Source organism: Meleagris gallopavo, chromosome 7 (genome assembly GCF_905368555.1).
Source record: "Meleagris gallopavo chromosome 7, MGAL_WU_HG_1.1, whole genome shotgun sequence".
Taxonomy (NCBI): domain Eukaryota; kingdom Metazoa; phylum Chordata; class Aves; order Galliformes; family Phasianidae; genus Meleagris; species Meleagris gallopavo.
The window spans coordinates 35,198,014-35,225,934 of NC_139410.1; the positions used below are offsets into that span (position 1 = coordinate 35,198,014).

The 27,921-nt window shown below is 45.5% G+C and overlaps 2 protein-coding genes across 11 annotated transcripts in view; one reads left to right on the forward strand and one right to left on the reverse strand.

Annotated features, from left to right (window-relative positions):
• The window catches only part of FMNL2 (formin like 2), a 107,985-nt gene extending 103,136 nt beyond the window's left edge, over positions 1 to 4,849 (forward strand). The window contains exons 26-27 of one of the 5 annotated variants that reach the window (XM_085227983.1): positions 1,482 to 1,575; positions 2,844 to 4,849. In XM_085227983.1, the coding sequence (XP_085084109.1) occupies positions 1,482 to 1,575; position 2,844 (95 nt within the window). In that variant the 3' untranslated portion in view covers positions 2,845 to 4,849. The other 4 variants (XM_085227985.1, XM_085227982.1, XM_085227981.1 and 1 more) reach the window with 4 other exon arrangements.
• A 1,094-nt stretch (positions 4,850 to 5,943) lies between these two features.
• PRPF40A (pre-mRNA processing factor 40A) lies at positions 5,944 to 26,430 on the reverse strand. Of its 6 annotated transcripts, none has more exons than XM_085227986.1 (26): positions 25,835 to 26,430; positions 24,769 to 24,906; positions 21,576 to 21,656; positions 20,297 to 20,327; positions 20,072 to 20,094; positions 19,165 to 19,242; positions 18,958 to 19,068; positions 18,394 to 18,514; positions 17,171 to 17,195; positions 16,109 to 16,399; positions 15,650 to 15,755; positions 14,951 to 15,015; positions 14,327 to 14,491; positions 13,867 to 13,975; positions 13,528 to 13,678; positions 12,614 to 12,747; positions 12,397 to 12,511; positions 12,143 to 12,246; positions 11,867 to 11,983; positions 11,493 to 11,630; positions 10,862 to 10,957; positions 9,985 to 10,071; positions 9,801 to 9,897; positions 9,515 to 9,576; positions 8,236 to 8,370; positions 5,944 to 7,068 (listed from the first exon to the last, which is right to left on the reverse strand). In XM_085227986.1, the coding sequence occupies exons 1-26, from the start codon at positions 26,195 to 26,197 to the stop codon at positions 6,976 to 6,978; spliced, it is 3,036 nt and encodes a 1,011-aa protein (XP_085084112.1). In that variant the 5' UTR covers positions 26,198 to 26,430; the 3' UTR covers positions 5,944 to 6,975. The 6 variants fall into 6 exon arrangements, with proteins under 6 accessions (XP_085084112.1, XP_010712274.2, XP_010712273.2 ...); XM_010713972.3 differs by having other exon boundaries at positions 12,143 to 12,234; positions 19,165 to 19,266; XM_010713971.3 differs by having other exon boundaries at positions 19,165 to 19,266.
• Positions 26,431 to 27,921: the final 1,491 nt, after the last annotated feature.

Here is a 27,921-nt window from a genome sequence, read left to right on the forward strand (position 1 = left end):
ACGTGCGATCCTGTACCTGGTTGTCCTTAACCACGCGCTAACCGTGTACTAATGCCATCGATCTGTGCTTCTCACTGCTCTGTTTGTTTGGCTGTTATTCCCATGCAGTGCTGAAGACTGTGCCCTTTACAGCTCGAACCGCCAAGCGGGGCTCTCGGTTTTTCTGCGAACCTGTTCTCACTGAGGAATTCCATTACTAAACTATTCCTCTTTCACATCTGATGCTCTTAGACAAAAAAAGGTTGCTGTAGATTTTTTGACACTTCTCCATTTGTATGGACCTCAGCCAGGATCGTGTGAATGTTGAGTGTATAGCAGTGTCCGGCGTCCGCCTGAAGTCGTATCGATGTCACCTTCATTGCATGTGTTGTGTTTCAGTAACGTTTTATTTCATCCCATTCAGTCTGTGTTGGATGCTTTTGGCCATCCTCGCGTTTCAGAGGCATTGCTAACCCTTGTGACAAGTGCCATAGAACAGCAAGTGGTGGAAGTCACAGTAGATTCGGTGCCGGCTCCATGGGGTGGACAAGGCTCAGGCCAAACGCAGTCGTACTGTGACAGTTCACTTGGCTTTTCTATGTCATCTCTGCTGGCTGCAGATCTTTCTCTGTATGCAAATGTACCCGAGTAGTCTGCATGTAATAACTGAGCTGTAAGTCAGAGGGAACTGTCTGCATGGCTTCGGTGGGACCTCCTTGGGCTTTGCTTTACTGCTCTGGAAGGGTGGTAACGTGTCCCCTGTGCGAGGAGCATCGTTTTGGCCTTTCTAACCCTTGCCTGCATGTTTGCATGTCAGACACAGAATGGAGTACATCTTCTCTCATTTGTTCACATCCACGTCTAACTTTTTCAGTTCCATGCCAACTTTTATCAAAATAAAATTGGTAATGTTAATTGAGCATTAACTGATCCTCACAGAGGCCGGCACGGTGCCTGGGCTTCGTAACAGTGTGGGGTGAGAGCTGGGCTGGGTGGGAGGCAGCAGGGCTGGGATGTGCCAGCCCACAGCTATGGGCACAGGGCAGAGCTTGGCATGGAACTGAGCACCATAATCCTGTGGTGTGCAGTGTCAGGAGGGTGTGCTTAACCCTGCATGTCTCTTAACACTGTTGTCTTGAATTAAGGACGGATGGCTTAAGAAGACAACAGTGTTCACTTGGCAATATGTATTTTTATGAATGCTTCTAATAAAATTGCAAACTGTAATCAGCTCAACAGTTATTTGCTCTTTCAAGTTAATTGCTGTATTATCTTCCTGGAGCCAATCTTCAAAGCAGCTTGGAATTTGGTTAGCAAGAGGGAAGGGTGGCCCTCGTGTCCTTTCCTCTCCTCCTCTAACCTTTCATGGCCTCGGCCTCACCCCTCCTCTCGCTCTGCTGGCTAACATGCCTGCCATTTTTGAACGCTGAGTTGACTTGCTCTCCATTTCCCATCCCATTTTTTACTTAACCATCATTTTTTTTTTTTTTTTTTCTGTTTAGCCCTAAAGAAGAATAATATCACTAAATTTCCAAATGTTCACTCGAGGGTAAGGATTTCTTCTAGCACATCGGTGGTGGAGGATACACAGAGCTGGCAAGCATCACTTTTTACTTAGCTTCCTCCTCTCTCTGTACGCCCGAAGCCTGGCAGTAGCTGTGGCTAAGCATAGTGCTGGTGAGGGCCTGAAGGCAGCGGACATTCAGCCCATTGGTTCCCACCTCTGTGTGGCAGAGGGTTGCTGGGCTGCTGGCTGGTCGCCACCTTCCTGCTCTCTCGATTTTGACCCTTTCTCTTCCAAGTTGAGCCCGAGGTAGGCAGCCTTGTCCCAGGTTGTTTCAGCCCGTAGATCCCTGGCTGTAGCACCCAGCTCCTGCTGCCTGGTGCTCTGCAGGTGTGCGGTGCTGCGGCCGTGGGAGGGGCGCCAGCCATGGACAGTGGAGGCTGGGAGCACAGGGCAGCATGGGTGGCTTCTGCCGTGCTGAGAGCTGAGGAGTTGGGGAGTGGGGCTTAGAGAGAGCTGTAAGTCAGCCAGGGAGTAAACGGGAGGGTTTCCCCAGCGAAGAAGCCATTTTTCTTTTCCTAGGAAAAAAAAATTCTACCTCAATTATGTGCAAGGTGCACCAAGCATGCTGTGTAGCTCATCTCCATAGCACAAGAAGCCAAGCAGTCGCCTGTCCTCACCACGCTCTTAACACGGGCTTTGTTAAACCCCCACCGCCGGCTTTCTCCATTGTTGGCTCCATCGCATGCTCAGTACTGCCCTCCTCTCCCCTCCCAGCCCCAGCAGCCCAGCCCTGCACCCCTCGGGTGGCAGCTATGGCTGCGGGCTGGGCGCAGGGGGATGCCTGCTTTTTCTCAGGGCACCTTCTGATAGTTGAATGGGTGGATGGGCCACGTAAATGCATGCCTGTTTTGGTGAGCTCCTATCCCGTTGTGTCCTGTGTTTCACGTTCGCCGTGTTCCATCCTGCATCAGAGAACTCGTTCAGCGCGGGGCGGTGAGGCCCTGGCACTGCCGCCCGGTGCTGTGTGGGTGCCCCATCCCTGGGGTGGAATTGGGCGATCCTTGAGGTCCCTTCCGACCCCGTTCCCCGGTTCCGTGTCTCCCACCTCAGGGATTTAGAGGCTACACAAGCAGTGTTAGTGAATTCGAGCTGCCCATGGGTGGGCAGACACCCAGCCCAGCAGCACTGGGGGCCCACACCCGCACCACCCGCTGCTCGGTGTGTTGCCGTAGGGCCCATCAGCCGTTCTGGTAGGACCCACTCCCTCCTCCCGTTGCTACCCAAGCTGCTTTGACTGGCTTCCAGCAGGCCCGATCCCTGCAGTGCGTGCTGACCGGGGCCGCTTTCCTCCCTGCAGATCTTCGAAACCAGCCGTACCGCCGGGCCGACGCGCTGAGGAGGAGCGTCAGGCGGCGCTTCGACGACCAGACCCTGCGCTCTGCCAACGGCACTGAGATCACCATGTGAGCTGAGGCCTCTGCAGGGCCGGGCTGCCAGCGGTGCCCCTCCCTGACCGCCTTGGGAACAGTATGGTTACCCCTAAAGGGCTCAGACACCTAGAAACGCATAGGAACGTCAGCGATGGGCTCTCCGCTCAGCCGTAGCTAACAAGTGCCTAAAATGGAAGTACCTGCTCAAATTAATCGAAGCAATAGGACTTGATTTGATTGGGTATCTTTTGACACCAATACGTTATTCAGTATTTTTAACCAAAAAGTAAAGTATGTGTTGTTTTTGGGTGTTTAGTTGGGTTTGATTATGTGAAAACTTAGCGATCGGTCTTCTGTTGGCCGGACCTGGATCCCAACTGGTTGGAAAGAGGTAACTCTGGATGTGCTCTGCTGCTGGGCTTCTACATGCATTCCTGTCCTTGGCCGAGGGCTGACCTTGGCTTCAGCTGCACTTACTGGCTTTTTTTTTTTTTCTTCAAAAAAAGAAACAGAACATTTAAGGGCTTTCTGTATCTAGTAGGGAAATAGCGACAAGAAGAGCTCCGTACCTCGTTCTGCCATACAGACTCCATGCGCCGCAGCTGGACGTGGTAATGCAGTTCTGTGGTGAGAAGATCTGTGGGCAGTGAACACTTTGTTTGCTGTAAGGTTCTGGGGTTGGTGGCGTGCAGCGCGGGGCTGAGGCACCAGGGGTACGGGGGAAGCGGTGCATTGCGACTGCACAGCGTGGGAATGGCAGAGAACGCATTGCCTGCTCTTCAGTTAGAGGCACTTTCATCTAACAGTGTATTTATTAATTAGCACTAAGGTATTAACATCTCAGTAATCAGCGTTAGGGTTCCGAGGACCATCACAGCTCAATATAGCACAGAGATCACATTAGTGCCCCGCACAGCCGCGGTTCCGGCCGCGCTGTGACCCCACAGCTCCCTCTGACAATCCAGCTCCAATTAAGTCCCAGGGCTCCCGTGTCCATCAGCTGCCCTGCAAGGTTTGGTGTCACATTCCAAAAGCTTCCAAAGGGACGGAGCAGAGCCCTCTGCACCCCACACATCCTGCAGCGCTGCCTGCAGCCGGCGGCTGTCCGGCCCAGAGGAGGAGTGGGACTGCAGCTCTGTTTGTGCTTCCCGAGCTCGTTGTGCTCACAGCTTCCCCTCCTGGCATCGCCGCATCAATATGTTAATTGTAAAATTTATTGTATAGTATTTAACCACTGAATTTCTTTTCTTTTATGTTGTGCTTATGTGAACCACTGGTGAAGGTCCCATTTTTCTTGGATAATGTGTAGTTATATGATAATCTGTTTTTAAATGTACAGATATTTTGCTACAAAATCGGTGCCGTTTTTTTTATGGTTTTTACACTTCTTTCACTCCCACTTTAGCCTCTGGGTAATATTGTAAATATTGTTTAAAAAAAAAAAAAAAAAAAGCATCAGCCTGTGCTATACAATCCGAATGTTATTTTAACTTATAGTTTTTGTTTTTATATTTAACTAAATGGACAGCTGGGGGCTCAGTTACCGCATTGACCTCTGCTCACCCATTTCCAGAGCGTTTCTTTATCAGCAGCCACCCCTGCACTCACAGCACCGTGTGCTGAAGGGAACATGCCACTGCCTCCCTGCACTGGGAGAGCATTCAGTCGGGCCATCAGTTCGGTACAGCGGTGGTCAGAGGGCTCAGAGCTCCACTGCCTCATTCCTGTGCTCAAAGGTATTTTGTTGGTTTTTTTTTAAATTTAAGACAAAAATGATCATTCGACTGGAATGGAACGCTGGCATGTTCTCTTTCATATTTTTCTAGTAATAGATCTGCTTCTTAGCAATATTAGAAGTGTTTTATAAAAGCAGTTCATGTTACTTTCCTGGTCTGTTCCTGGCATAAGAGCAAATAAACTATTTACACTACTACACTGTAATCCCTCCTTTCCTTCTTTTTTAAGTGACTTTTACAGCGTTTTCTTGCCCTCCGATGGGGCCGTGCCCCATTGCCCAGCACTGCTATGGACAGAGAGGCTCCAACCCTGCAGCAGCCCTGCAGTGCAGCTTCCCCAGGGCAGGAGCACCGCTGTGCCCCCAGCAGCAGTTCTGCAGTCAGTGCTCCGTGCACAGATAAGCACTGGTGAGTATTTCCCCTAAACGTGCAGAAAAACAACAGTATTCAAGTCCTGAACGTACAGAAACCAATGCTATACCTGAGCTGTAAATGATAGGAGGGTTTAACAAAATACAGCAGAAGCGGGGAGGGTGACTTACCAGCAGCTGTCTGTCCATCTGTATGTATTCCAGTCTTTCCACCCATCCATCCTTCTGTCTGTCCATCCATCAGTCTGTCTTTTGATCAGTCTGTCCCTCTATTCTTCTGTGTTTCTGTCCATCTTTTCATCCGTCTGTCCCTGTCCATCCATCCACCTGCCTTTGTTCCTCTTTTTGTCTTAACATCCAGCCATCCACCTGTCCTTCCACATTTCTGTCCATCTGTCTTCCATCTTTTTGTCCCTTGGATGGCAGAAAGACAGGAGGGACAGAAAGATGGAGGGACAGAAAGATGGAGGGACAGAAAGATGGAGGGACAGATAGAAAAAGAAGGACAGAGGGATGGACAGGTGAAAAAAAGACAAAGGACAGGACAGAAATGCAGACAGACAACAACCAAAGCAAACCCCCCAAATGCTTTGTCACAGCCTTTGAATTAAATTCTGCTTCTCCTGCATTGGTTGTTGTTGTCTCATTTGAAGGTGCCAGAGCTGATTAAAAGGTAGAAAAAAAAAAACCCTACGAAAAGACCCTACACCCAAAGAACAGGAACCCCCACTTTGCTTTTTGTTAAATGTGGAAATAAAGGTAAACCTTTCCAGAGGAGCATTTGCTCAGCAACACAGAACTGAAACCAAAAACTAAAGCTGGACGTGGGAGTATTTTCCTGTAAGCAGAGGTGGCTTAAATTCAGAAATCATTGACAGGAAAAACTGTACAAAGCATTGAAATAGAAATAAATACCAGCAGACAGCAGAAGACAAGGTTTAATAATTGCTAGAAATGTACAAAAATATTCCAATCAAAGGTTGCAGAAGGTGTACCACGGCAGCACGGCGCTGCGAGGAGGGCTGGGCTGGCGCTGACGTCCTGCACGGATGCTGCAGCTGCTGTTTGTGTGGGGCTGGTACATTCTTCAGCACGTTTGTAAGGCAACGTCTCAACTTACAGTTTGATTTTTAATTTTGATAATGAAGACAAGCACAGAGAGAACATCCGTAGCTGCTCCGTAGCGGCTTTATGTGAATACAGAAGGCGGCTGTGAGGGCAGCACCCTCTGCTGATGCCACAGTGGAGGCTGAGTGCAGTCCCATCAGCCACGTCTGCTTTTAATTACCGCACAAACTCACTTGGAAGTGATTGCTGGACAGGAATCCCTCAGCAGTCTTCTGTTTCACATAAGTGCTTGGAACGGGTTGGGTAGGAACGCGGATCATGAAGGAGCAATTCTAATAGCTGACAGGTTTTTTTTTTGCAGTACAGATCAAGAAACGGATTCATTACACCCATTGCCTTCCCCCTTTCAAAAATAACAACAAATTCATAAAACAAATTAAGCCACAAGAAACTATATTAAGAATCTTTCTAAAAAATGAAGCTCTACCTGCCTGCACGGCCGGGAAGAACAGCTACTGCCTTTCTAGGAAGGAGTGCACCGCAGAGATGCTTTGCTAGAAAGGTGCCGAGGCTCTGCTCAGCCTGCAGGTGAGGTCCAGCGAGACCCGAGGCGTCTTCCGTGGCGCTGTTCCCTTCCAGGACTCCCTCCAGGGGAGCAGAGCACCCGTGCTGCCCACCAACGTTCGGCTTAACTCAGAATTTCATTCACTGTTGTAGGTTTGGTGCCGGGCTCGTAAGAGTACTTGGATGCATTTATGTGGTAAAATTAAAACCCACCGTAATTTCAACAATGGAACTCAGGATATCAGAACCCACATCCTGAATTAAACATTGGTTTCTTTTATTATGCCACAATGTAAACATATTTGGTATAAATAACGTTCTCATTGATCTTCATCCAGTTGTTCCAAAAGAGTCCGCCTCTGCTTTTCCAACTCCCCTTCGCTCAGCTCGCTGCCCGAGGTGTCCCAGTTGCCCTGCAGGGAGAGAAGGGGTGGTGAGAGCCTCAGCCAGGCTGCCCAGCTCCCGGCTGCAGCCCTGCTGTGTGCCCCCACACCCTGCTCTGTGCAGTGCACGCCTCTGCAGTGCTGCCCGCAGGAAGACACAGATGGGTGCTACGTTTTCCAGCGGGACTTTTCTACAGGTATTTTTAACGCAATACGTTCAGGCTTGGTGTTTCTGATGTCACCTCCCAGAGCGCACAGGGCAGCGCTCAGAGCGAGGCACTGCAAGGGGAAGGGCTGAGCTCCTCCTGTGCCTGCGTTCACAACCACAGCTCAGCTCCTGCTCCTGGCAGATGTCTGCATTCAGCAGGGATCTGGGCCGGCCAAAGCGGATTACGTTCAGAAGGCGCAGCAAAAAGCAGCCGTCTGCCTCCCACCTCTCCAAGGTGAATCGTACAGGGAAGGGCAGCACCATCAGCGCAGCGCAGCTGAGCCGGGTGAGGCAGAGCACCGCCCCTCATCGCACCCAAAGACAGTGCCGTTCCACTCACTGATTCCCATTCACACACATCTTTGAAACGCTGCTCTAACCCTTCCAAAACAAACAGTACACAGAACCATCACAGCGAAGAGTCAGACCACGGGCACAGCTACGCTTCTATGTGACTTTCCAGCTCAAAACGTGCAAGAATTAAGATTTTCTTCCAGTATGAGACCAGCAGCAGCCCAGCACTACCACAGCAGTGATGAGAGTACTCAAATTACAGAATGCTGCACAATCACCTCAGTGTTTAACCAGCTGTCCTGCTCCTCTCCTTTGAGATCAATCTGGCCAATCGGATGGAAAAAAGACAAGCAGTTTGATCATAGAGAGTACTCTGCCACACTGCAGGCTAAGCTTCAGTACCATCTATCAAACAGGCAGCCTCATTCACACCATACCTCAACCAGCAACAAGTAGTATTGGGCCAAATAATAAATCCATCAGTAACAAATGCTAAGTGAGGGCATAGAATCTGCATGATTTGGCTCTGCTTGAACATCTGGTTCTTTCTTATATATGGAATTGGAACATGAATAAAGCTTTAACATCTTACTTGAAGTAAACTCTTTATGAAGCTATAGAGTTTGCATACTCTAGCATCCCACTGATATACAAAGCCCAAAGGCATCACATAAAAAGGAAATAAGAAAGCTTACAGAATCTTTTCCAGGTCGTTTTTTAGTCGGAGATTTATGTTTTGATTCAGATCTTTGTCTAGCTCTATCCTTTTCACTTTCTCTCTCTCTTTCTTTTTTGTCTTTTTCTCGTTCAATATCAGATTCTGGTGAATCCTTTGTAATAAAGGGAAAATATTAAATATCATTATTAAATGTATTAGGTATAATGGTTTACAAAATACAGCTCAGAAATGTCTGATTTCATTCTAAGATAGGCCACTTTAGAAAGAAACTGCTGGAAGTGGCTTTGAGTTTAACACCTCCTAGTAACCAGGGCAGAAATAAGTAATGCAGAAAAACATTACTGAAGTTATTTCAGAAGGAGAGAGTCCTAAAAAACGTTCACCATTTTTAGTGCATGCAAAGACAGGGCATGCTGGATCCATGCAATAAATCCCTTCTGTACCCACGTGCCACTCCTTCCATAACAGCTTTGTAAAGGGTGAAGTCTGCTAAGTGTTCATCTGTTAATGTGGCTGCTTTGCCACATCTGAATGCTCTCATGCTCCTGGACTTCTGCTGCACTGAGGGCTCAGGTGCTGTGGCTGTTTTCATTCTGCATTTCATCCCAGCTAAGTTGATGTGACCCTGTCTGTGCTGCAGTCCTTTGGCACTGACACATCACTCCATGTCTAACACTGCTATCCATCTCCTCTTTGTGAATGCTGCCCCTTCGTGAATGCTGTCCACTGAAGGGCACAGCCAACTGCTCAGATACTGCAGAAACATTGTTTTGAAAAGTTCTGCAGCAACCTGAGTTCAGAGATACCAATTTCCTCCTTTACCTGACACCAAAAATACATTTTGGCCTCAAATGTTGTACACAGAGGATGAAAGCTCTCTTTCTACTCTTTAGGTTCTATTGATGCTGCTGCTCATTTGATGTCAGAGCTGCTAACTCAATCCTGCTACTCAGGCAGACGAAAGGATTGATGCTCAGCATGAGGGGAAAGGAAAAGATGCTGGGATTCTATCCAGCACTCCACAACAGAAGTAACTCCAAGACACGCTGCGATGACAAGCAGCCACTAGCAGGATACTGCAGTCCTTCATATTTGCTTCTGTAGTTGCAGTTTAAACCCCCCCATGTTACTGTTCTAAATGGTTTTAAGCTACACATAACAAGGTCTGATCCAGAGAACTGCTTGCTATAAAGCCAGCTGGTAACTGCCAGTGTTTAACACACAGGATTACTGTGGCTGACCATGAGGTGTCACACTGAGCCTTAAGCCAACTCAAAAAAGTGAGCTGTACTTACAGACTTATGTCTTCTTTTCTTGCTCTTTTTCTTGTGTTTTTTTGATTTCTTGTAACTCCTCTCTGCAAACAAAAGGAGGGAAATCAGTAAAATTATAATTTAGTTATCATTTAATACTGATCTAGTATTAAATGTGAAGGTTGGCAGCCCTGCCTGCAGCAGGGGGGTTGGAGCTTCATGATGCTTGAGGTCTCTTCCAACCCAAGCCACTCTATGATTCTATGACAATTACCCAGCAATAAATCAGTAACAGTCATTTTAAAGCAAAGAAACAAAAGTCTCATACCAGATTCTGCACTGGAAGAACGCTCAGAAGCAGATCTAGATTCTGAACGCTGCCTTTTCTTCTTTGAATGGCTATCATCATCCTCAGTCTCTGAGCCCTTGAGATACAAGATGTGGTTAGCAAGAGGACAGCAACACCTCCATAGTGACAGGAGCAGGTGTTAAGGCACCGTGAAGCCCCTTACCGAGCGAGAGCGAGACCTCTTCCTGTGGTGCTTTTTGGATTTCTTAGAATGCTTCTTGTTCTTTGAATGGTGATGCTGACACTCGTGCTGGAGTACAACATGAAAAGACAAATGTTAGTCTGCAGGGCACACCGTGAAACCAGTGACAGCTCATCAACCACAAGGCACCTGTAGCTAGCAGTGATTAAAAACCAGTATTACTAATAGCAGTGCCAGTGAAAGTTATTACAAGCTTTTAGTAGCAAGGGAACAGACAGCTTCAGGCATGGATGCACACAGCTTCTGTTTCCCATATCCTTGCTTCAGTGCTTCCTATTTGAAGTGATTGCTCAGGTTGGCCGAGGATAGAGTGCAAACCTTGCTTTGCAACATTTGAAATTCTGAAATCAAACCATTTTAACATGTACAAACTGCAGTGAGCGACACAAACTAACATTATATCTCGTTACCTATAAAAGATAACACCTTTCTGAACAAGACTGACGTGCCAAGATTTCTGCAAATCAACTCTTTAACGTGGCTGATCCAGAAGTTAAGGGTGAAACTGTGAAACTACATTATAACCCTCCCACCCACCACCAATAAATCGCTCACGGTCAAAAATCAAACAGACAAAGTGTGAATGTCCCACAACTCTACAATAAATCAGGGAATTCTGATGTTAACTTTTGAAAATCCTCGCGGTGCACATCAGAACACCACCACGGATCAAATAATTCTAACACATTTCTTCTCTGCCTTTTTTTCCAAGACGAGGTTTTAATATCCATACTTTTTGGTAATGCAGAACATCCCTGTCTGTATAATATAAGAACCAATCAACTAAGTATTGTATACCATATATTCTCTCCTCAGGAAAAGATAAAATAAGAATTACCTCGAGTATATGTATGAAATCTTTGAATATTCTTTTCCTTTCAGACTCTAGAGTGATATCTTCAAATGCTGGTTCCTTCACAAATCTGTCTCTGATCTGAGAAATAGCAATGAAGTACCGACATGAAACGCAGACATTCTGAAGTTTAAAGATGACATAACTGCACCAGCTGGGAAAGCCACGGTGCTGTTAAAGGCTCAGATTGTTTCTTGTCAGCTTTACCACCAGCGGGATCTTTAATACAACTGCACAAATGGATACACATGCATGCAGAATTGCTTGTTTTTCTGCATATGCCTCACAAGCTCAGTAAAAGCACACTGTCTACCACGAAGTGCGCTTTGACAGGAAAGGTTTTAATCTTACCAGAACAAAGTAAGACTTTTAACTAGACAGAGTGCTTTTATCTCCTCTTAAACCATTCACTTAAAAATAAACCAAACAGAGGTATTGATAGAATTCAATTTTTCAACTCCAATTCTGATGTCTGCTGAAGAGGTGACTCATTCCTATGGGTCTGTGTTGTACAGACAGAAACCACCAGCAGAGAGAATCTAGGCTTAGTTGTTGGCATGTAGCAGCCAGTTGAGTACAATTGGAATGACTTCCATAAGAAAGCAGCAATACATACATCTTCCCAGACAGCATCCAGCTCGATGGGAGGAGTAGCCTGTTTCAGCATACTCTTGAAGGCAGACTCTTTCCGCTTCATTTTGCGAGCTTCTTCTTTTTCCCTTTCTCTTTCACGGGCTTCTGCCTTTTCCAGCAGCTGCATGACATTGAAGTTGTGAGACCATTTGAATAATATTGAAACAGAAGATTAATTTCAGTTTCATGCAATCTTTGGAAAGCCCAACGACATTCATCTTTGGAGTTTTCTATTTATCACTGCCCAAGACTTCAAAGCACAGAGCGGTGTTTCTCCAATAGAAATAGTTGTAACAGTGCAGGGAACACTTTTGTTTTACAGGGATTTCATATTGTATTCTTATTATTCATACTTACACTATTGAAAGCCAGCTTGATATTTCCTGCATCTAAAGTGGTGGCTCTCTTAGTTGAACTGATGACTGTAACAAAGTCTTCGAAAGAAGTGTTCACTTCAACTACAAATCCTTTATCCTGTAAATAAACAAACAAACAGATTTACTTTCTTGGCAAGGGGGTGAGTCAGGAATTGTCACACTAATAGCACTGCATGGGACTTCCCACTGTATTCATGGCATATCTTCCAAAAGAAAGGGAAGAAAAACAGCAAAACGGGGCAATTTCCCCTCTCACCTTTAAGATATCTTTTATGATCTTCTTTTCATCATGATAACGTGCTTTTAAGTCTTCAACATAGAACTTGAAGAGATCAAGTGCTGTTGATCCTGATGAAGAAACTAGATAAGTCAAAAGCTAGCTCTAATAAAAGAGCTGCGTTTTTTTTAATTATTTTTAATTTTAAAACAACATACAAACAACCCTGCTTCACACTGCCCACACCTGAGAGCTTTAGGCCTTACTTTTTACAGGGTTGGAAATATTCTTACCAGGCTGACCAAGCATGCTAGTGAATCTGATGTCAGAGCTTATGGTTGGGTACAGCTCCATCCAAGAGGACATTGAATGTAACTGGCCGTGCTCGTGCAGCTCATCTAAAAATATCTGTAAAATACATAAACTACTCATCAGCTTATCCCCAAGAAATAGAAAGCACAGACTGTGTAATCATTTGACATGTCTAAGACAAACAGCAGGTCCACCAACCTGAAAAGATTCTCTGTTTTTCCGCTGCCGCCTTCTTTCTCTCAGTAAACTTTTCTGTTTTTCTTCTTCCTCCTCTTTTTCCAGTGCCCTGATGTGTTCCTCAAAGCAGATCAGCGCATCCTCCTTATCCATATCTAGCAACAGGTAACAACAGAGTAAGTGTTAAGTAGTGACACCAACTCTACAATGTTTCTTAAGAGATATCTAACTGCTGCCAAATTTATTACTGATGGAGTGAGGGAAGATTCACTGACCACTGAAATATTTGCTGCACAGGTCTGTCATATAACCCAACAACAACAAAACCAACGCACTTCTCCTCCAACCTGCCCAAATTCTCACTGTCAGTACAGAGCACAGAAGTCTTGACGAGAAAAACAATCTCCCTTCTACTACCCCCAGGTATCTTACAAACATGAGGAAGAAGTCAGAACACAGAGCCTCTGTCAAATACTTCTGTGGCTGTACAAATGCATATGCTGCTCTTAAAACACAGGATCAACCCAGTTATAAGAAAATCAGGTCAGAATGAAAAAGCCTACTTTCTCACTCTAGAATAATGGTTACTTTTAAGTAAACAAACACAGCAGGACCTCAGTCTAGCAGAAGGAAGCCTAACTATCTGCCACACTGGTTATGCTGCCAAATAATTCTTCAAATTTCAGGGGGTAACCTGGATACCAAGGTAGCTGGATCTCCAGGGAAAAGGAACCCCTTGTTTTATCACTGAGAGTACATCAATAATGCTTTCTGAAGCTGACTCAGCTCCCCCAAAAGTAAGACACCAGATCTCTCTATTCCTGCTGCTCACTGGCTGTCACAGCCACTCCTGACTGTGGAAGAGCAAACCTTAACAAGGAATCCTCACAAATCCATTCCCTCATTCCCAATAAACGTATGGACTTTTTACATACTCTGAAGTTCCTCATCTTCTGCAAACGTAGGGTTGTCCATCAAGTACTGCTGAGCCTCTGACCAAGTAGTGCAGTAAGTGACATTAGCCATGTTATCAAGGATGTTCTTCAGAGCTTCCCAGTTCCTCTTCCGTAACTGTTTGGCTTGTTCCTGCAAAGAAAATGCAGCAATGCTCACACCTGGTTCTCAAATGTCTAGGCTACAAATTCCTTCCCTTTGCCTGCATTTTAACTGTCCCTGAGCAATGCACCGAACTGCACTGCTTGCAATATTTCTGTACCCAGTGGAATTGATCAATTTACTTGCAAGTGAAAAGAACAGCTCTGAAAGAAAATTACCTTTTCTTTCTTAGAGAGAAAAAACAAAACATCTTCATAAATCTCCAGGCGATCACGCTCAGATATTGCATTCCAGACCTCCATCTCCCCAAACATTTGTTCAGCTTTTCTGTACAAAACAAAGAAAAAGCATACAATAATTTATTGGTGATGACTGATTTTAAATGCCCCCCTGGCTTGCAATCACGTTAATCAACTGCTTCATAAGCAGTAATTCTTTTGTGCAACATCTCCCTAATTTCTGTCATGGGCAGCCTGGGTGACAGCTTTCTCTCTTCGATATACAAATAAATATCCAACCTGAATTTTACTTACATTCTTTCAAACTGAGCACGTGTGCCTTCCTATAAATATTTTAGTTACAGGCCAAGGTAAGCATTGCCAGGAGCAAACTGGAAAGATTTAAGGACAAACTTGTCGAGTTCATAAAGAGCAGAAGTTGATTTCAGGATGCCCTTACTTGTATCGTGTTGTGGATGTCATCTTCTCATGGTTTTCCAGAAAACGTTGGAAGGACTCTTTAGCTTCTTTGTATTTTGATCTCGCTTCTTCTTTTTCTTCTTTTTCTGTTTGAACTTTGTAAGCATTAAAGGCTTGCTTTTTTTCACTCAGCTTTGCCAAAGCACTTTGTATCAAAAAGAAAACACGAATTACAGGAAAGGTAATTACATTTAAAAATCAAAACCGAAGACCCAAAGCACGAAACAGATTTGAGTAACCCAAATCTTTGAGACAAAATTAAATGTGATCTAGGCGACCAGTCACAGTCCTGCCTGTCCCTCAGGGTTACTATCAGGTTGTATTCACCCATTTCACATTGCAATACTACTTTCACAGTGGATACAGGCCACTTTTCTGTGAATGTTTATGGCAGGCACCCATTTCAAAATAACCTAGAAAGTATTTATCTCCATCGTGATCAAGTGTGTCTTTGTTCCTAAGCAAACCATATCAAAAACTGGCAACTGCCACATCCTTCCCATATCAGGAATTAATGCTAGGAGTTGTACTTCACATAAGTGACACCAGTCCAGTCCAGCCCTCATTTACAGAGATGTATTATGAGTAAAGAACCAGGCAGTACCTGTATCTAGGATCATTAATGATCATCTTCATGGCTTGCTCCCAAGAAGCATTGGATGGAACTCGCTGTCAAGACATTACATCATTACTGATCACATGTAGCATCAACATCCAACAGTGAAAGAGAAATGCACTACACTTCTGGGGTTAGGAATACATTCTTTGTTTTGAAATTGACTTCACAAAAAAAGAGATGATCTCTATGAAATGGACTTCACAAAGAAATTATCTCTAAAACAGACCATCTTATGGGAATGCTGCATCCCAAACTTCAGTTTGCCATCCTTCTATATGGATCTCTAACCTGTCTCTGAAGCCCCTAGTGAAGGTGCCCATCAAATTACTCACTGCTCCAGACTGAAGTCTGGAGAAGCACCAAATGGTTACACACTGCAGTGGTTACACATTGCAGTGGTTAGTTTACATTACACTGGTTATGATGTGTCATGTAAAAGGTAGGAAAGAAAAACAACTGAGAGCTCTGATGAAAATCAGACACCTTGCTCCTCACTCAAAATGTTTCTGATAAAGGCTTAAGCCATCTATGCTGGTTTCACAGCATTCTTCTTGTCTCAGATTTCTTGTCTAGTATCTAAATCCTCTTCCCTCAGTGTGAACAACTCTTAACAACAACAGATCTCGAGCCATTCCTGGTAAATGCAGCTTTGGTAGCTACAAAGCAGAAAGCTGACTGAAATACCTTTTCTTTTAGGAGTTCTTTAAATGCCTGTTTTGCTTCTTCTTTTGTATTCCAGGTGTAGGTTTTTTTAACTGGCTGCGCATCATCGCCCTCCTTCTTTGAAGCACTATCAATAAAAATTAATGATTTTAGTATTTAAGCATTTTTTTCCTAAGTTAGAACCACCAAAGAGCCATTCAAGGTAAACATATAACGTTACCCCAGAGCACTATGGAAAATTTATGAAGTGTTTGAACCACAGACAGTTCTCTAGCAGCTTTAGGTGAAGGCTGGTAAGAGGAAGGCATTCATTTTTCTAAAAACAGGTTTAATGCTCCTTCCTCATATTCATTGAGATTGATGTTTACGTTTCACTAACTAGCTGTCAAAGCAGACCAGACAGCTGGAATGAGAGGTGAACCAAATCTGCACAGAAATAACAAACTGCAGGAGAGCTGAATCCCACACAACAGGACTTACTCTGCTGAACCGTCCTGCTTGGAGTCATCGGCTGCGTTAGCAGCACTTTCTGCACTCTGCTCCTGTGCTGCAGGTGCTGAACTTGCTTGCTGCCCCTGATCCTCAGCTGTGGCTGCAGCGGCACTCTCGTTTTCTACCACAGCAGAGGCAGCAGTGCTTTCTGTTTCGGAGGCTGCAGCAGTGCTGGCAGCACCAGCTGTGGCTGCCTCAGCAGCAGCCGTGGCTGAGGAGGCTGTGTTGGCTGCATCGGCTGCAGCAGAAGTTGCTGAAGCAGATTCTTCAGTCTTGGTGCTGCAGGTATGAAAAATAGGAACAATCACATTCAAGCCCAGGAAGAGGTAACGGCTTAGGGAAGGCTGTAGCTGAAGGACATTAGTGATGTTTAGGAGCTGTTACTAAAGGCATACCTCAGAAGAGCTCTGAAATAGGAAATGCTTTACTGAACCTGCTTATCTATGTCGACCAGTCATTTCACTTCAAAAGAAAGCTAGAACATAGGATTCACTGAGATGAGAGGGCAGGAGCAGCTCTCCTATGAGGAAAGGTTGAGGGAACTGGGCTTGTTTAGCTTGGAGAAGAGAAGGCTGAGGGGAGACCTCATTGTGGCCTTCAGTGCTTGGAGGGAGCGGATAAACAGGAGGGGGAACGGCTGTTTGTGAGGATGGATGGTGATAGGACAATGGGAATGGGAAACAGGGGAGGTTTAGGTTGGATCTTAGGAGGAAGTTTTTGAGCCAGAGGATGGTGAGGCACTGGAACAGGTTGCCCAAGGAGGCTGTGGATGCCCCATCCCTGCAGGCACTCAAGGCCAGGCTGGATGTGGCTCTGGGCAGCCTGGGCTGCTGGTTGGTGACCTGCACACAGCAAGGGGTTGGGACTGGATGAGCACTGTGCTCCTCTGCAGGCCATTCTGTGATAAAGAATTTCTATATATTAAGGTACTATTTGGAATGAAAATCTGCAAGGGCCATGTTTTAGGATTCAAAGACAAGAGTCTACTCTTAAAAAAGTAACAGACAGCCTAATATAAAACACAACAGTAGTATCAAAGTGAAAACACACCTGTTTTCTTCAGCTTTGATCAGTGCTAGAAGAGAAAAGGAAAAACAACAATTAAAATACAGCTTTAGCAAAAAATTGTTTTGTGCATTGTAAAAAGTTGCTGTAGGCACAATTTGGCTTTAAATATTCTGTTCCTATTCCCCTTTAAAAACTGCGAAAAATACCATCTAAAACAAACTGTAGAAATCCCACTGAGTAAAGATTAAAGGTACATTTCTCCATTTAAAATAATTATTTCAACTCCAACAGACTAGTTTAAAGAACAGATAAAGTCAGGCTTACTGGAATGCATCTTTCTTTTTTATTCTAACAGTCACTGATGCTTATTCTATGCAGACCTTTTTGTACTCATTTCATACTCAGCTGATTTTGTCGTTTTTCTTTTTTGTCAAGATCTTATTTCCCTCACAACACCAAACAAACTGTGCTAAAAGTGAAGAACAAGAGCACATTATGCTTGGAAGGCCAGAAAAAAGGGCCATTTTCTTTACAACAGGAAAGAGCAATACAAGAGTACCTACCAATTGCATTCACAGCTGCTCAAAATAATTTCAAAAAACATAAGCAAATAACACTTAAGCAAAGTCTTACACACAATTCTGCCTCTCAGTAGACAAACTCTGTTTTCATTACAAAGCATATCACTGTTTCTCAAATTCTTCCAAGAAACCACAACAAAGTGTCAATAATTCTTACTCAGTTATGAGCTACAGAGTTATTACAGAAATCCAGCACCTTTTATCCTGATTTCCCAAGTGGATGTGGGTTGCTATAGTGGCCCTTTAATTCCTGCCCTCCCTCACCAACCTGAACATAAATTCTACTAAAAGTTTCTATAGGTTTCCAAAGGACTGACTGCTAAGTAAGGCAAAATGGGTCTGCAGTGGGTCTGAAATGAAGAGCTGAAGCACTGCCTGATGTAATGACAGAGTATTCACCCAGCCCTGAATAAGCTGTTACATACAAATTCAGTTCCCATTTATGGACACGAGGAGGAGCTGCTGCTGCTGCTGCCACATAAGCAGGGAAAAATGAAGGGTATAAAGGAGGTGAGGTAGAAAACACAGAACCGAGAGCTCCACAGGTATCTCAGGCTTCATTCTAACTTGCATGACTAATGCTTAACAGATCTGTACCTCCTATGCTTACAAAGATAACAAAGTTTTGCAACAGCACAGCAGTCCTCTGCCATCCCCTCTGCTCATCCCTGTCACAGACATTACCTTCCAGATCTTCGAGTTCTTTGGGTTTTGCCCAGCGTGATTCCTTAGTTTGGGAGTTATAGTAGTATGGCTTTCCAGAATCAGATTTGTACTCTTTCCAGGGGCACTTAGACAGCAATTGCTAATGGACAAAAAAAAAATAAAAAAAAAAATCAAACTTACAGTAATATTTTAAAACTAAAGAGGTTGCTAGAAGTGAGCCTGTAATACTTCCAAGCCAAGTGATAATTTAAGGACCAACGAACACATGGGATCACGTTCACTGTGTTCACTGACCCTTGATACTCTAGTGACACAAACACATCACTGAGGTACGTGCCATCCTTTCAATAGGGGAAATTTACTTTAGAATTGAGGAAAAAATGCTTAAATTTTGTTTAGTTTGCAGCTTCAAGTTGCACCAATGTAAGGAGGGTGGTAAAATTAGAAAAGTTGCAAAAAAAACATTTATAGGGATTTGCTCCCACTGATAAAAATCCATTGGCACAGCTATGCCAGGTGGTAGCCATGGCAGTGAACTGTGCCTTCACACAAAGTCACACAACAGTCTGTCTGAATCGTTACCTCAGCAGGTGTTTTAAGATCATCTGGCTTCTCCCACGTGGACTGCTTTGTTTCAGTGTTGTAGTAATAGGTTCTTCCATCAGGTGATTTGTGTTCCGTCCACGTCGATTTCTAGGAAAGTTAAACAGAACATTAATGATGAATGCTGACCAAGATGCTACTGGAAGCCACTAAAACAAATTCAGTACAAATGGAAAGCAGATAAACCTGTTTAGAGTGCTCCTCACTGCCCGAACTGTTGGTCGTGGCTGTTTGCTGAGCTGCACAAACCACGGGATGTGTTGTCTGAGGGTGAAACAAAACAGAGCTCTGAAAAGACATTCTGGTTACTATTTGTTTTTCATTTCAGTGTGCATATTAAATACACTAAATCATTCAGCAGCGACGGAAAGGCAGCAAAACAACAGCTAAACAAATTTGAGTCAGCACTGCCTTCAGTAAACGTCATTTGCAAAGCACACCTGTGTTAAGGAACAGCACGACAACTGCAGACAGATTTCTACCATGTGCACTGGAACTGCCAAAGCAAAACATTCATCAGTATGGAAGGTGTAAAAAGTTACCCCAACATAAGAAAGATAAAAATCTGCTTATAAACTGCTCAGTGATACACAGAGGGGATTTAGGGATTAAGAAAAAGGAACGACTTTCACTCTTCTACAGTCCCTTGCAAAGACATTAAGTTGAAAAGAGGCAGCTGTAAAGTACCTAGGCTGTAATTCACATGCTGTTCAGGTAGGTCAAAAATACCTAAAGAAGGTCACGTGGAGCTGCCACGTCTACTTGGAAAACCAGAAATAAATAATTTCACCGTTAAAAAATGGATGTAAATAAGCTTTAGCTCCAGCTCAATCCCTTTAAATGAAAATGCTGCGGTCACAAAAACAATCATGGCACCCATCTGTACTTGACAGAGCAGAAGAAAAGCAGCAGGAGCTATTAGTTTTAACGTTAATTTCAGATTGATAATTAATGAAATCTTAAGTCACAGACAGAGCAGCAAGCTTCGTATCAAGAACAAAAAACAGAAAGACAAGGTTTTATTTTACATCTGCAAAGCAATGTTTGCACAACACCACACTCAGAGACGTCCACAATTTTGGTGTTCACTTACCTGAGTTCCAGGAGGTGTCACACCTAATTGAAACAATAAAAAGAAAAGTTTGGTTGCTTTATTTTTTCATATAAGAATGCAAAAAGATTTCAATGAAAATATTAAATGTTTTTATAAGAAACAACGAAGATAAATGATGTTTTACAGAGAAATGTGTATATTTTTTCAAGACTTGACCTAACTTTGGGAAATGCTCTGAAACAGTAACAAAGAACTTCTACTTACCTACTTGTGCATCCATGCTGTTCACCCCTGGCTGTGGAAACAAAGGACAGATATTTAAGTACTGACTGCACCTGTAACTTCATCAGTACATACAGTGCTTATCCCAACAAGGGCAAGTGCAAAATAAATCACACTGCTTCTAATCAGCTGCCTGGAAATGACTGCTCACATAGATCACGAAGCAGAGTCAACCTGCACAGCAGTGGGTGAAAGACCATCACACTCCTATGGAACAAAGACACAAATATAATAATCCTGCTGGCCTCTGTGATCTTCAGATTACATTTGAGACTTGGAGATGGCACTGTCCAAGAGACAGCCAACACTCTAACTCAGAAGTTGGAATTTTACAAGGCAAGTCATCAGGGTTACAAAAAAGTCGCATTTTTTCTTTCACCTACAGGTTATTTTAAGCTCAGAAATACTAAAAACTTTATTCTGCTTTAAAATGCTTTGCAGGCTGTGGTGTGCTTGCCACTGCAGAGAGGTACAAGGGTGCTGCTGTAACAGACACGCTCTGTCTCACACACGTGCATAAAGGTGTGAGTGAGCTCCTGCTATCTCTGCCATGAGGGTTACACGTGCAATTAAAAGCTGGAGCCCTCTGTAATGCTTCTTTGCCTCATGAACATCACATGTCCACCTACTTAACAAAAATTCAGCCCTGACTGAGTTCCAGAAAAGCAATCTGACAGAATATGTAAAAACAGCAACAACAACAAAAAAACCAGAACATAAATAGAATAAATTAGACTGAGCCTAGCATTGATTCCCTCCTTCCCTTTCCAATTTCTTTTGGCTCCAAATATCTCCAAATATCTGAGTTTTTTTCCATAAGCATCAGTTATCAGAATCTGTAACAGCTTCAGCATGGGGACAGAGGAGAATTACCAACTTCTCTGTGCTTGGTAGCTTTTAAAACACTCAGCACATTAGTGAACACTTACATGAGCACAGGAACCAACAAAGCCCTGCTGCCATGAATTTACCTCAGCAGTTATTAAACTTTACTTAAATTACACCAGGAGTGTAACACACAACTCATTAAACAACAAAGAACAGCAAAGAACTAAGAGGCAGTACTTGATGAAGGCCCAACGCTTCAGTTAACATCCTTTCCCTAGCATCAACACTTAGTGTGAGCAGTGTCCTCTCTACTGCTGCCATCAGCAACACCTTTCTCATTTCTAGTTGAAGAAAAGCAAAGGCACACCTATGCTAATCCAAAACAACAGACATACAGACATGTTACCATAGGGAAAAGTAAAATTAAACTCACCGGAACCGTAGGCTGCATAGCAGCTTGGGACATGTGAGACATCATCATTCCAGGCATGACTGACTGCATCATTCCAGGCATCTACAATTAAACAGCATTTCAGTACACCTCATGGTGTTGCCCAAGGAGGCTGTGGATGCCCCATCCCTGCAGGCATTCGAGGCCAGGCTGGATGTGGCTCTGGGCAGCCTGGGCTGCTGGTTGGTGACCTGCACACAGCAGGGGGTTGGGACTGGATGAGCACTGTGGTCCTCTGCAACCCAGGCCATTCTGTGATATTTCAGACATTTAATATGATAGTTCCTTTTTGGTTTAAAATAATTAAATGATACTAAATTTCAAAACAAACAGGCTTATAAAGAATTTGGCAACATAAGTTAAGCTTGCAGAACTCTGATTTCCTTCTGATTCCTACAAAATCTACATGAGGAATAACACAGCCCCACATTCCAAAGTCATGCATGAAGAAATAACAAACACAACTACTGTAGCTACAGAAGAGCAACAATAAATACTACGTGCAATCCTTTAGATGAGCTGTTACTGAAATTCCTAAAACAGGAAAAATAAAGGTTTGTAAAGATCTCCTCAAAACTCCAAGGCCACGTGGAATTAATTAAACACAGAAAGGTAAGCTCTGATTAGTTCTGCTCCCAAGTTTTTGCTGCTTTCAATTTGTCTCCCTTTCCTCTTAGCTCTGCAAGAAGTTGAAAGAAACACCTGACAGGGACACTGAAAGAATGCATTTCTCCAAAGAACTTCAGTATGAAGAGATCTATTCCATTTAAACATCAAAACCTAGAATGTTTCTGAGCTTTTTTTTTTTTTAAACATCTGAACAAAACCCCTCAATATGGACATACAATATGAAGCCATACATGATGTGAACTTGGCAATGGGGATAAATACAGTATCACAGACAACCAATTTTGAGTCTAGACTTGTATCTGAGTTTGCTGGGAGGTCTGATGAGACACACACAAAAAAAAAAGCCACAGAGCTGCTACCCAGATAAGCTGCCTTTGCTCAGATATTTCTGCTTACAGTCTTTCAGAGGGATGGTTATGCAGAAGTCATGCACTGAAGTGATATATACTGAGAAGTTGTACTGGAAGTTTAATATTTTGCATGCTTAGCATTACTTTTTTGCTGATACGGCTTCTAAGAACTACTAAGCCATTAAAAGAAAATGACAAAAGGAACAAAATATGTAATTTAGGTCCCTTCCTATAGGACTTTTTGGTCACTGATCCCAGATAGACCTCTAGAAGTCAACCCCCTTCAACCTTTCAGTTATGTCCCTTTCCCTTTATTGTCCTTGTCAGGCTGGCCAAGTGACCCCAATCTCCAGGGAGCATCAGGGTACCATTCTCCTCATCTTGCACCTCGTGCAGAGAGAGGGCTACGGGGTAGGGCTACTGCTCCACCCTCATTCCATAACATTTTCTTGCAAGGATGAGGAAGGAAAGAAAGACTGGAAGGCAGCCCATCCTATTCCTTGCCTTCCTGTACAAGCTGGAGAAGAAAGCACTCTTGCCCCACTGCTGCTTCCATCTAAGAGAGCTGTGAGATTGTTGCAGCTTCTAAAAGTCCTAGCCCAGGTCCTCCAGAAACCCTGAATGCTACTTGGGCTCTGTGTGATGCCAGCCCAACAAAGGAAAGGAAAAAATAAGGACTTCCTCTGCACGATGCTGACAGGAGGTCATACTACTGTTGCTATTGCCTGTGCAAACAGTCACTGAAGAGTGGTTCTCTTCAGAAAGAAGAAGAACAAGCTATAGGAATGTTCCATCCTGCAGAGTTTTACAAATAAACCTCTGATAGATGCTGGAAGAAAGAGCTTATTATCCAAGGCCAACGCAAGCTGACACTTTCATACTTTTGGTGTGAGTGTGTCACTGTCCTGTCCCATCCTCAAAGCCATAGAATAACTGAGCTCCTCCCTTCCAAGCCATTTGCTTGCAGCTTTTTACTCTACTCTATTCTTGAGTTCTCCACCTCTATTGCTCACTAAAATATTGTAGACTGAAATACTCACAGAATGAGTAAGAATAGTGGAACAGAAGTTAAGACAAACATACCTCTTAAGCAGAGGAATAAAACAGAATTGCTGTTTGAGTTTAATAAATACAAAGAAAAATTCACACTGTTAACTGCCATACTAATGGTCAAGTTCTCCTAATCTACTACTGCATTATTTTTGCCACTCTAACAGGCTGCAAAACCACGCTGAAGATTCCTCTCATGCTTCTACATACGAGCAAAACAAGAAGCCCCATCCACAGGCTCCACCCAAGGTACTGCAAAGGAAAACAAGCAAGGAGTTGCCTGCACGACCCTGAAGGCTCTTCTCAGAGCATTACTCGCTCACGTCAGTCTCTCACCAGCCTAATCTTCTCTATCATCTAGTTGATCACCCTAGTTGATAACCTAGGTTTTTCCTAAGGCAAGCTGCTATGACAAGCAGTAGTACTGAAGCATTTCTAACAAACAGAAAGAGAACTGCTTCCTTCAGAAGTTCAAAAATTAATCAGAAAGCACAAAGGCTTTTTCATTATCGAGAATAAAGTTTTAAACGTGCAAAAAGCACAGCTCTGATCCTGGCTACTCTACCTGTCAGCTTACTTTCACTGGTGTTGATCTGAATGGCCGAGTTTCTTTTTCAAACTGCATAATATGTTAGCAACAACAGTATAGTACACAGCTACAATTCACTGTCTAGGTTTTAAGAGGGAATTCTGCAAATCTCAAGTCTTAATTAATTCTTCCCTGCATCTCCTTATAGTCTTCATCTGCATGCACATAACAGCCAAGAATTAGAAAAACAAGAAGCTCTCTTATTTCAACATCTGAGAAGAACCAAAGCTTTCTGATTCCAGTATGTATTAAGATGACATTTTTACTGCTTCAAAATCTAAAAAAAAAATCTAGCAATAAGCTTTTTATTAAAAAATAATAAAAAAAGACCAATACCTACATCTATTTACAACCAAAGCTCTAAACAAAGTGCATCAATTACCTGTCACAACACGAAGAGTTTCAGCATTTTCTGCACACATAGGAACAGTGGCACAGAACACCCTGAATTATTAACCTCATTTGCTCAAGCTACTGGATGCAACTTACCTACACTGGATGACCTGACATCATTATGGGAAGAAAGAAGAGAAAAAAAATCATAAAAATGGCTCACCTGCCCCATTGGTGGTCCTCCCATTGGGGGCATCATCTGAGGCATCATGCCATGTGGAACTGGGGGCATGTTTGGTGGCCTCTGACCCATAGGGTGCATCCCCATGGGCGGGTAATGCGGCATCCCCGGGTGTCCCATCTGAAAGACAGCAACAAACAAGAAGTGAGCATGAAGCCAACAACCCCCACGTCCCTCAAAAAGCACTGATAACAAAGGGATGCTCAACGCTGAGCTGGAAGTTATTTACTTCACTTTGGCTTTTAGCTCAATCCTGTCTGGCAGCAAGCAAGGTAACGACAATTAGCATTCAGTCTCCCACATCCCCCGTCAGAGTTTGAGAACTAACAAGGGCATTTAAATTTTCAAAATCAACATGCAAACAGGAAACAAAACTCTGATAATCATTTATCTTATGGCTTGTCACAGAAAAACACACTGAACTTAAGAGTTTCTGCATGCACGTCCACACAGCTCTGGTCAATGCAAGTCACCCTGCGGGACGAGCAACATCTTTCTCCTTGTGACCAAAACACATCAAGTTACATCAAATATGAGCATTGCTACCTTCTTTCCCCTCAAACATGGGGCTGATAGGGAAACGTCTGAGATATATATGTACGTGTACATATACCAAAGTGCAGCAAAAGCCTTGTGTTTGGGTGGCTGTGCACGGAGCCAGGAGCTGGCCTCGATGACCTTTCTGAATCAGGATGCTCTACGACTCCATTCCAGCCATTGGCACCAGCTGTAGTAATGGGACAGATGCTGGGAGGGATTTTACTCTGAAAACCTACAAGCCTTAGCTCTGTATTTCTGTATGCATGTAAATGCCCTACCATTGCTAACAGGAAAACAGTCCCTAAACAAACGACCGCTCCAGAACGGATATTTACAGGAAGAATAAAAAAACAAGTATCACAGAACCATTAAAGTCGGACACCCACGACCTGCAGGCTCCCCCCCCTCAGCACTACACGAAGGTTTCCCGCCCCGCAGCGCCCCGAGTCCTGCAGAGCCGCGCCGCCTCCCGGGGCGGAACCGCGCCCTGCCCTCCCCCCGCACTCACCATAAGAGAGCTGCGGTCCACGGCGCCGGGCCGCATGGAGGGGCTGAGCAAGCTGCCCCCGCCGCACCTGCCAAGAAGGCGCCCTCTGAGTGGCTGCCGCGACGAGGGGCCGAAGGGCATCAGCGGCTCGGGCTCCCCGCGGGGCGGGAGCAGCGGGGCCAGCAGGCTGACCGGCTTGCCGGCCGGCCAATCGGGGCGCCCCGCCAGCCGGGTGCCCTTCGGCGATTGGTCGGCGGCCGAAGCGACGGGACGGACGGCGTCCCCCGGCGTCAGCTGCATGAGGGGAGGGGGCTTCGGCAGGGAGAACGGCAGCGGCTGCGGGGAGGCCGTGGCCGCCGCCGCCGCCGAGTCCCCTCCGGACATCCTGGCCGCCGGGTCCGCCGCCGGGAGCCCTTTACCCGCCCGCTCTGGCGGCCGCCGGCCGGGAACGGCGATTAGCGGGCGGCTAGGGAGAGGAAAGGAGGGCCCCGCGGCGGAGCCGAGCGGAGATGAGCGGAGAACGGCCGGCGGCGGAGAGCGAGCGCGGGGCCGGGCCGCGGAGCTGGCGCGGGGGGAAGCTGCGGCGGGGGCCGAGCGCAGGGAGCGCCGGGAAAGCGCTCACGTGGGCTGCGGGCGGGCGGCACCAAGAGCGCCGCGCAAACAGGGGTGTGGCGCAGCGCGCTTCCCGCCTCGCCCGCCTCAGCGCGACGGGAGGACGCGGCCGCCTCCCCTCCGCCTCGCGGCGGTGGTGCGTGCCGCCACTCCAGGCCTCGCCGCGGCCCCCCCCGCGTGTCGCCGGCTTGGTACGCGCCGGGCTGCGGCGGCGCGGCGAGGCGGGCGCGGCCCCCGGCGTCAGCGCGGCGTGGTCGGCGCCTCCGGGGGCGGGCCGCGGGCCGGATCGCGGAGCGGAACCCGGTGCGGCTGCCCGCCTGTGGGTCGCTCCGTTGCAGCGCTTTCCGCTTCAGCTTTTCCTTCGTGTTCGCGCAGCGCTCTGTTCGCCGGGCTTGCGGCCAAAAGGCGGGTGGGAACGGGGCTGTGCGGCCGGGCGTGGCCTGGCCTGCTGCGTGCCCGGCTTCCTGCTGCAGGCTGAGCTGTGGAGAACCGCGAGGCTTCGTGCTTTGGAGCCCCGCGCTGCCTGAGCCCGTTCTGTGCTGGAAGGGAGTGGGAGAGCACAGGGAGAGCGGAGGCAAGGAGAGCTGCAGGCTGGCATGACGTCCCTGCAAGGTTAACTGAAACTGAAAAGATGTGAGGTGCTGCTCTTGGTTTTTCAGTGGAGTGCTGCAGCATGCAGTCATATCATGGGACCATAGAATGGCTTTCCTGGGTTGCAAAGGCCCACAGTGCTCATCCAGTTCCAACCCCCTGCTGTGTGCAGGTCACCAACCAGCAGCCCAGGCTGCCCAGAGCCACATCCAGCCTGGCCTTGAATGCCTGCAGGGATGGGGCATCCACAGCCTCCTTGGGCAACCTGTTCCAGTGCCTCACCACCCTCTGGCTCAAAAACTTCCTCCTCAGATCCAACCTAAACCTCCCCTGTCTCAGTTTAAAACCATTCCCCCTTGTCCTATCACCATCCACCCTCACAAACAGCCGTTCCCCCTCCTGTTTATATGCTTCCTCCAAGTACTGGAAGGCCACAATAAGGTCTCCCCATAGCCTTCTTACATACAGCTTGTTATAAGAACACAACTCCACTAAAAAACATGGAGTTTATGCAAATGAAAACCATATGCATTGTGTAACTGCCTTTTTACTTGTGTATCTCCAGGTAGCAGCATGCCAGCACTGTTTCCTAGTACCTGGCACTTCCCCGTGCAGGTGAGCTTGGTGTAACTATGGCTGTAGTTTCTCACAGTCAGTTGTGAGTGTGGCCCTTTAGATGTGCTATCCAAAATAAGCACTGCTAGAAGTGTGATGGCTTCTAAATGCGGAAGCAATTCTGCAGGTGTCCTGCTCTTGTTGCTTAACAAGTCTGTTCAACTGTAGGCCAAAGTTCCCTTTTGCAACCAAAATCCAGGAATGAAACTTGGCAGCACGAATGGCAGATCAGAAAGCAGATATAACTTTATTGCAGTGCTTGGTGCGTGAGGGATTGCTCCTCGCCATCT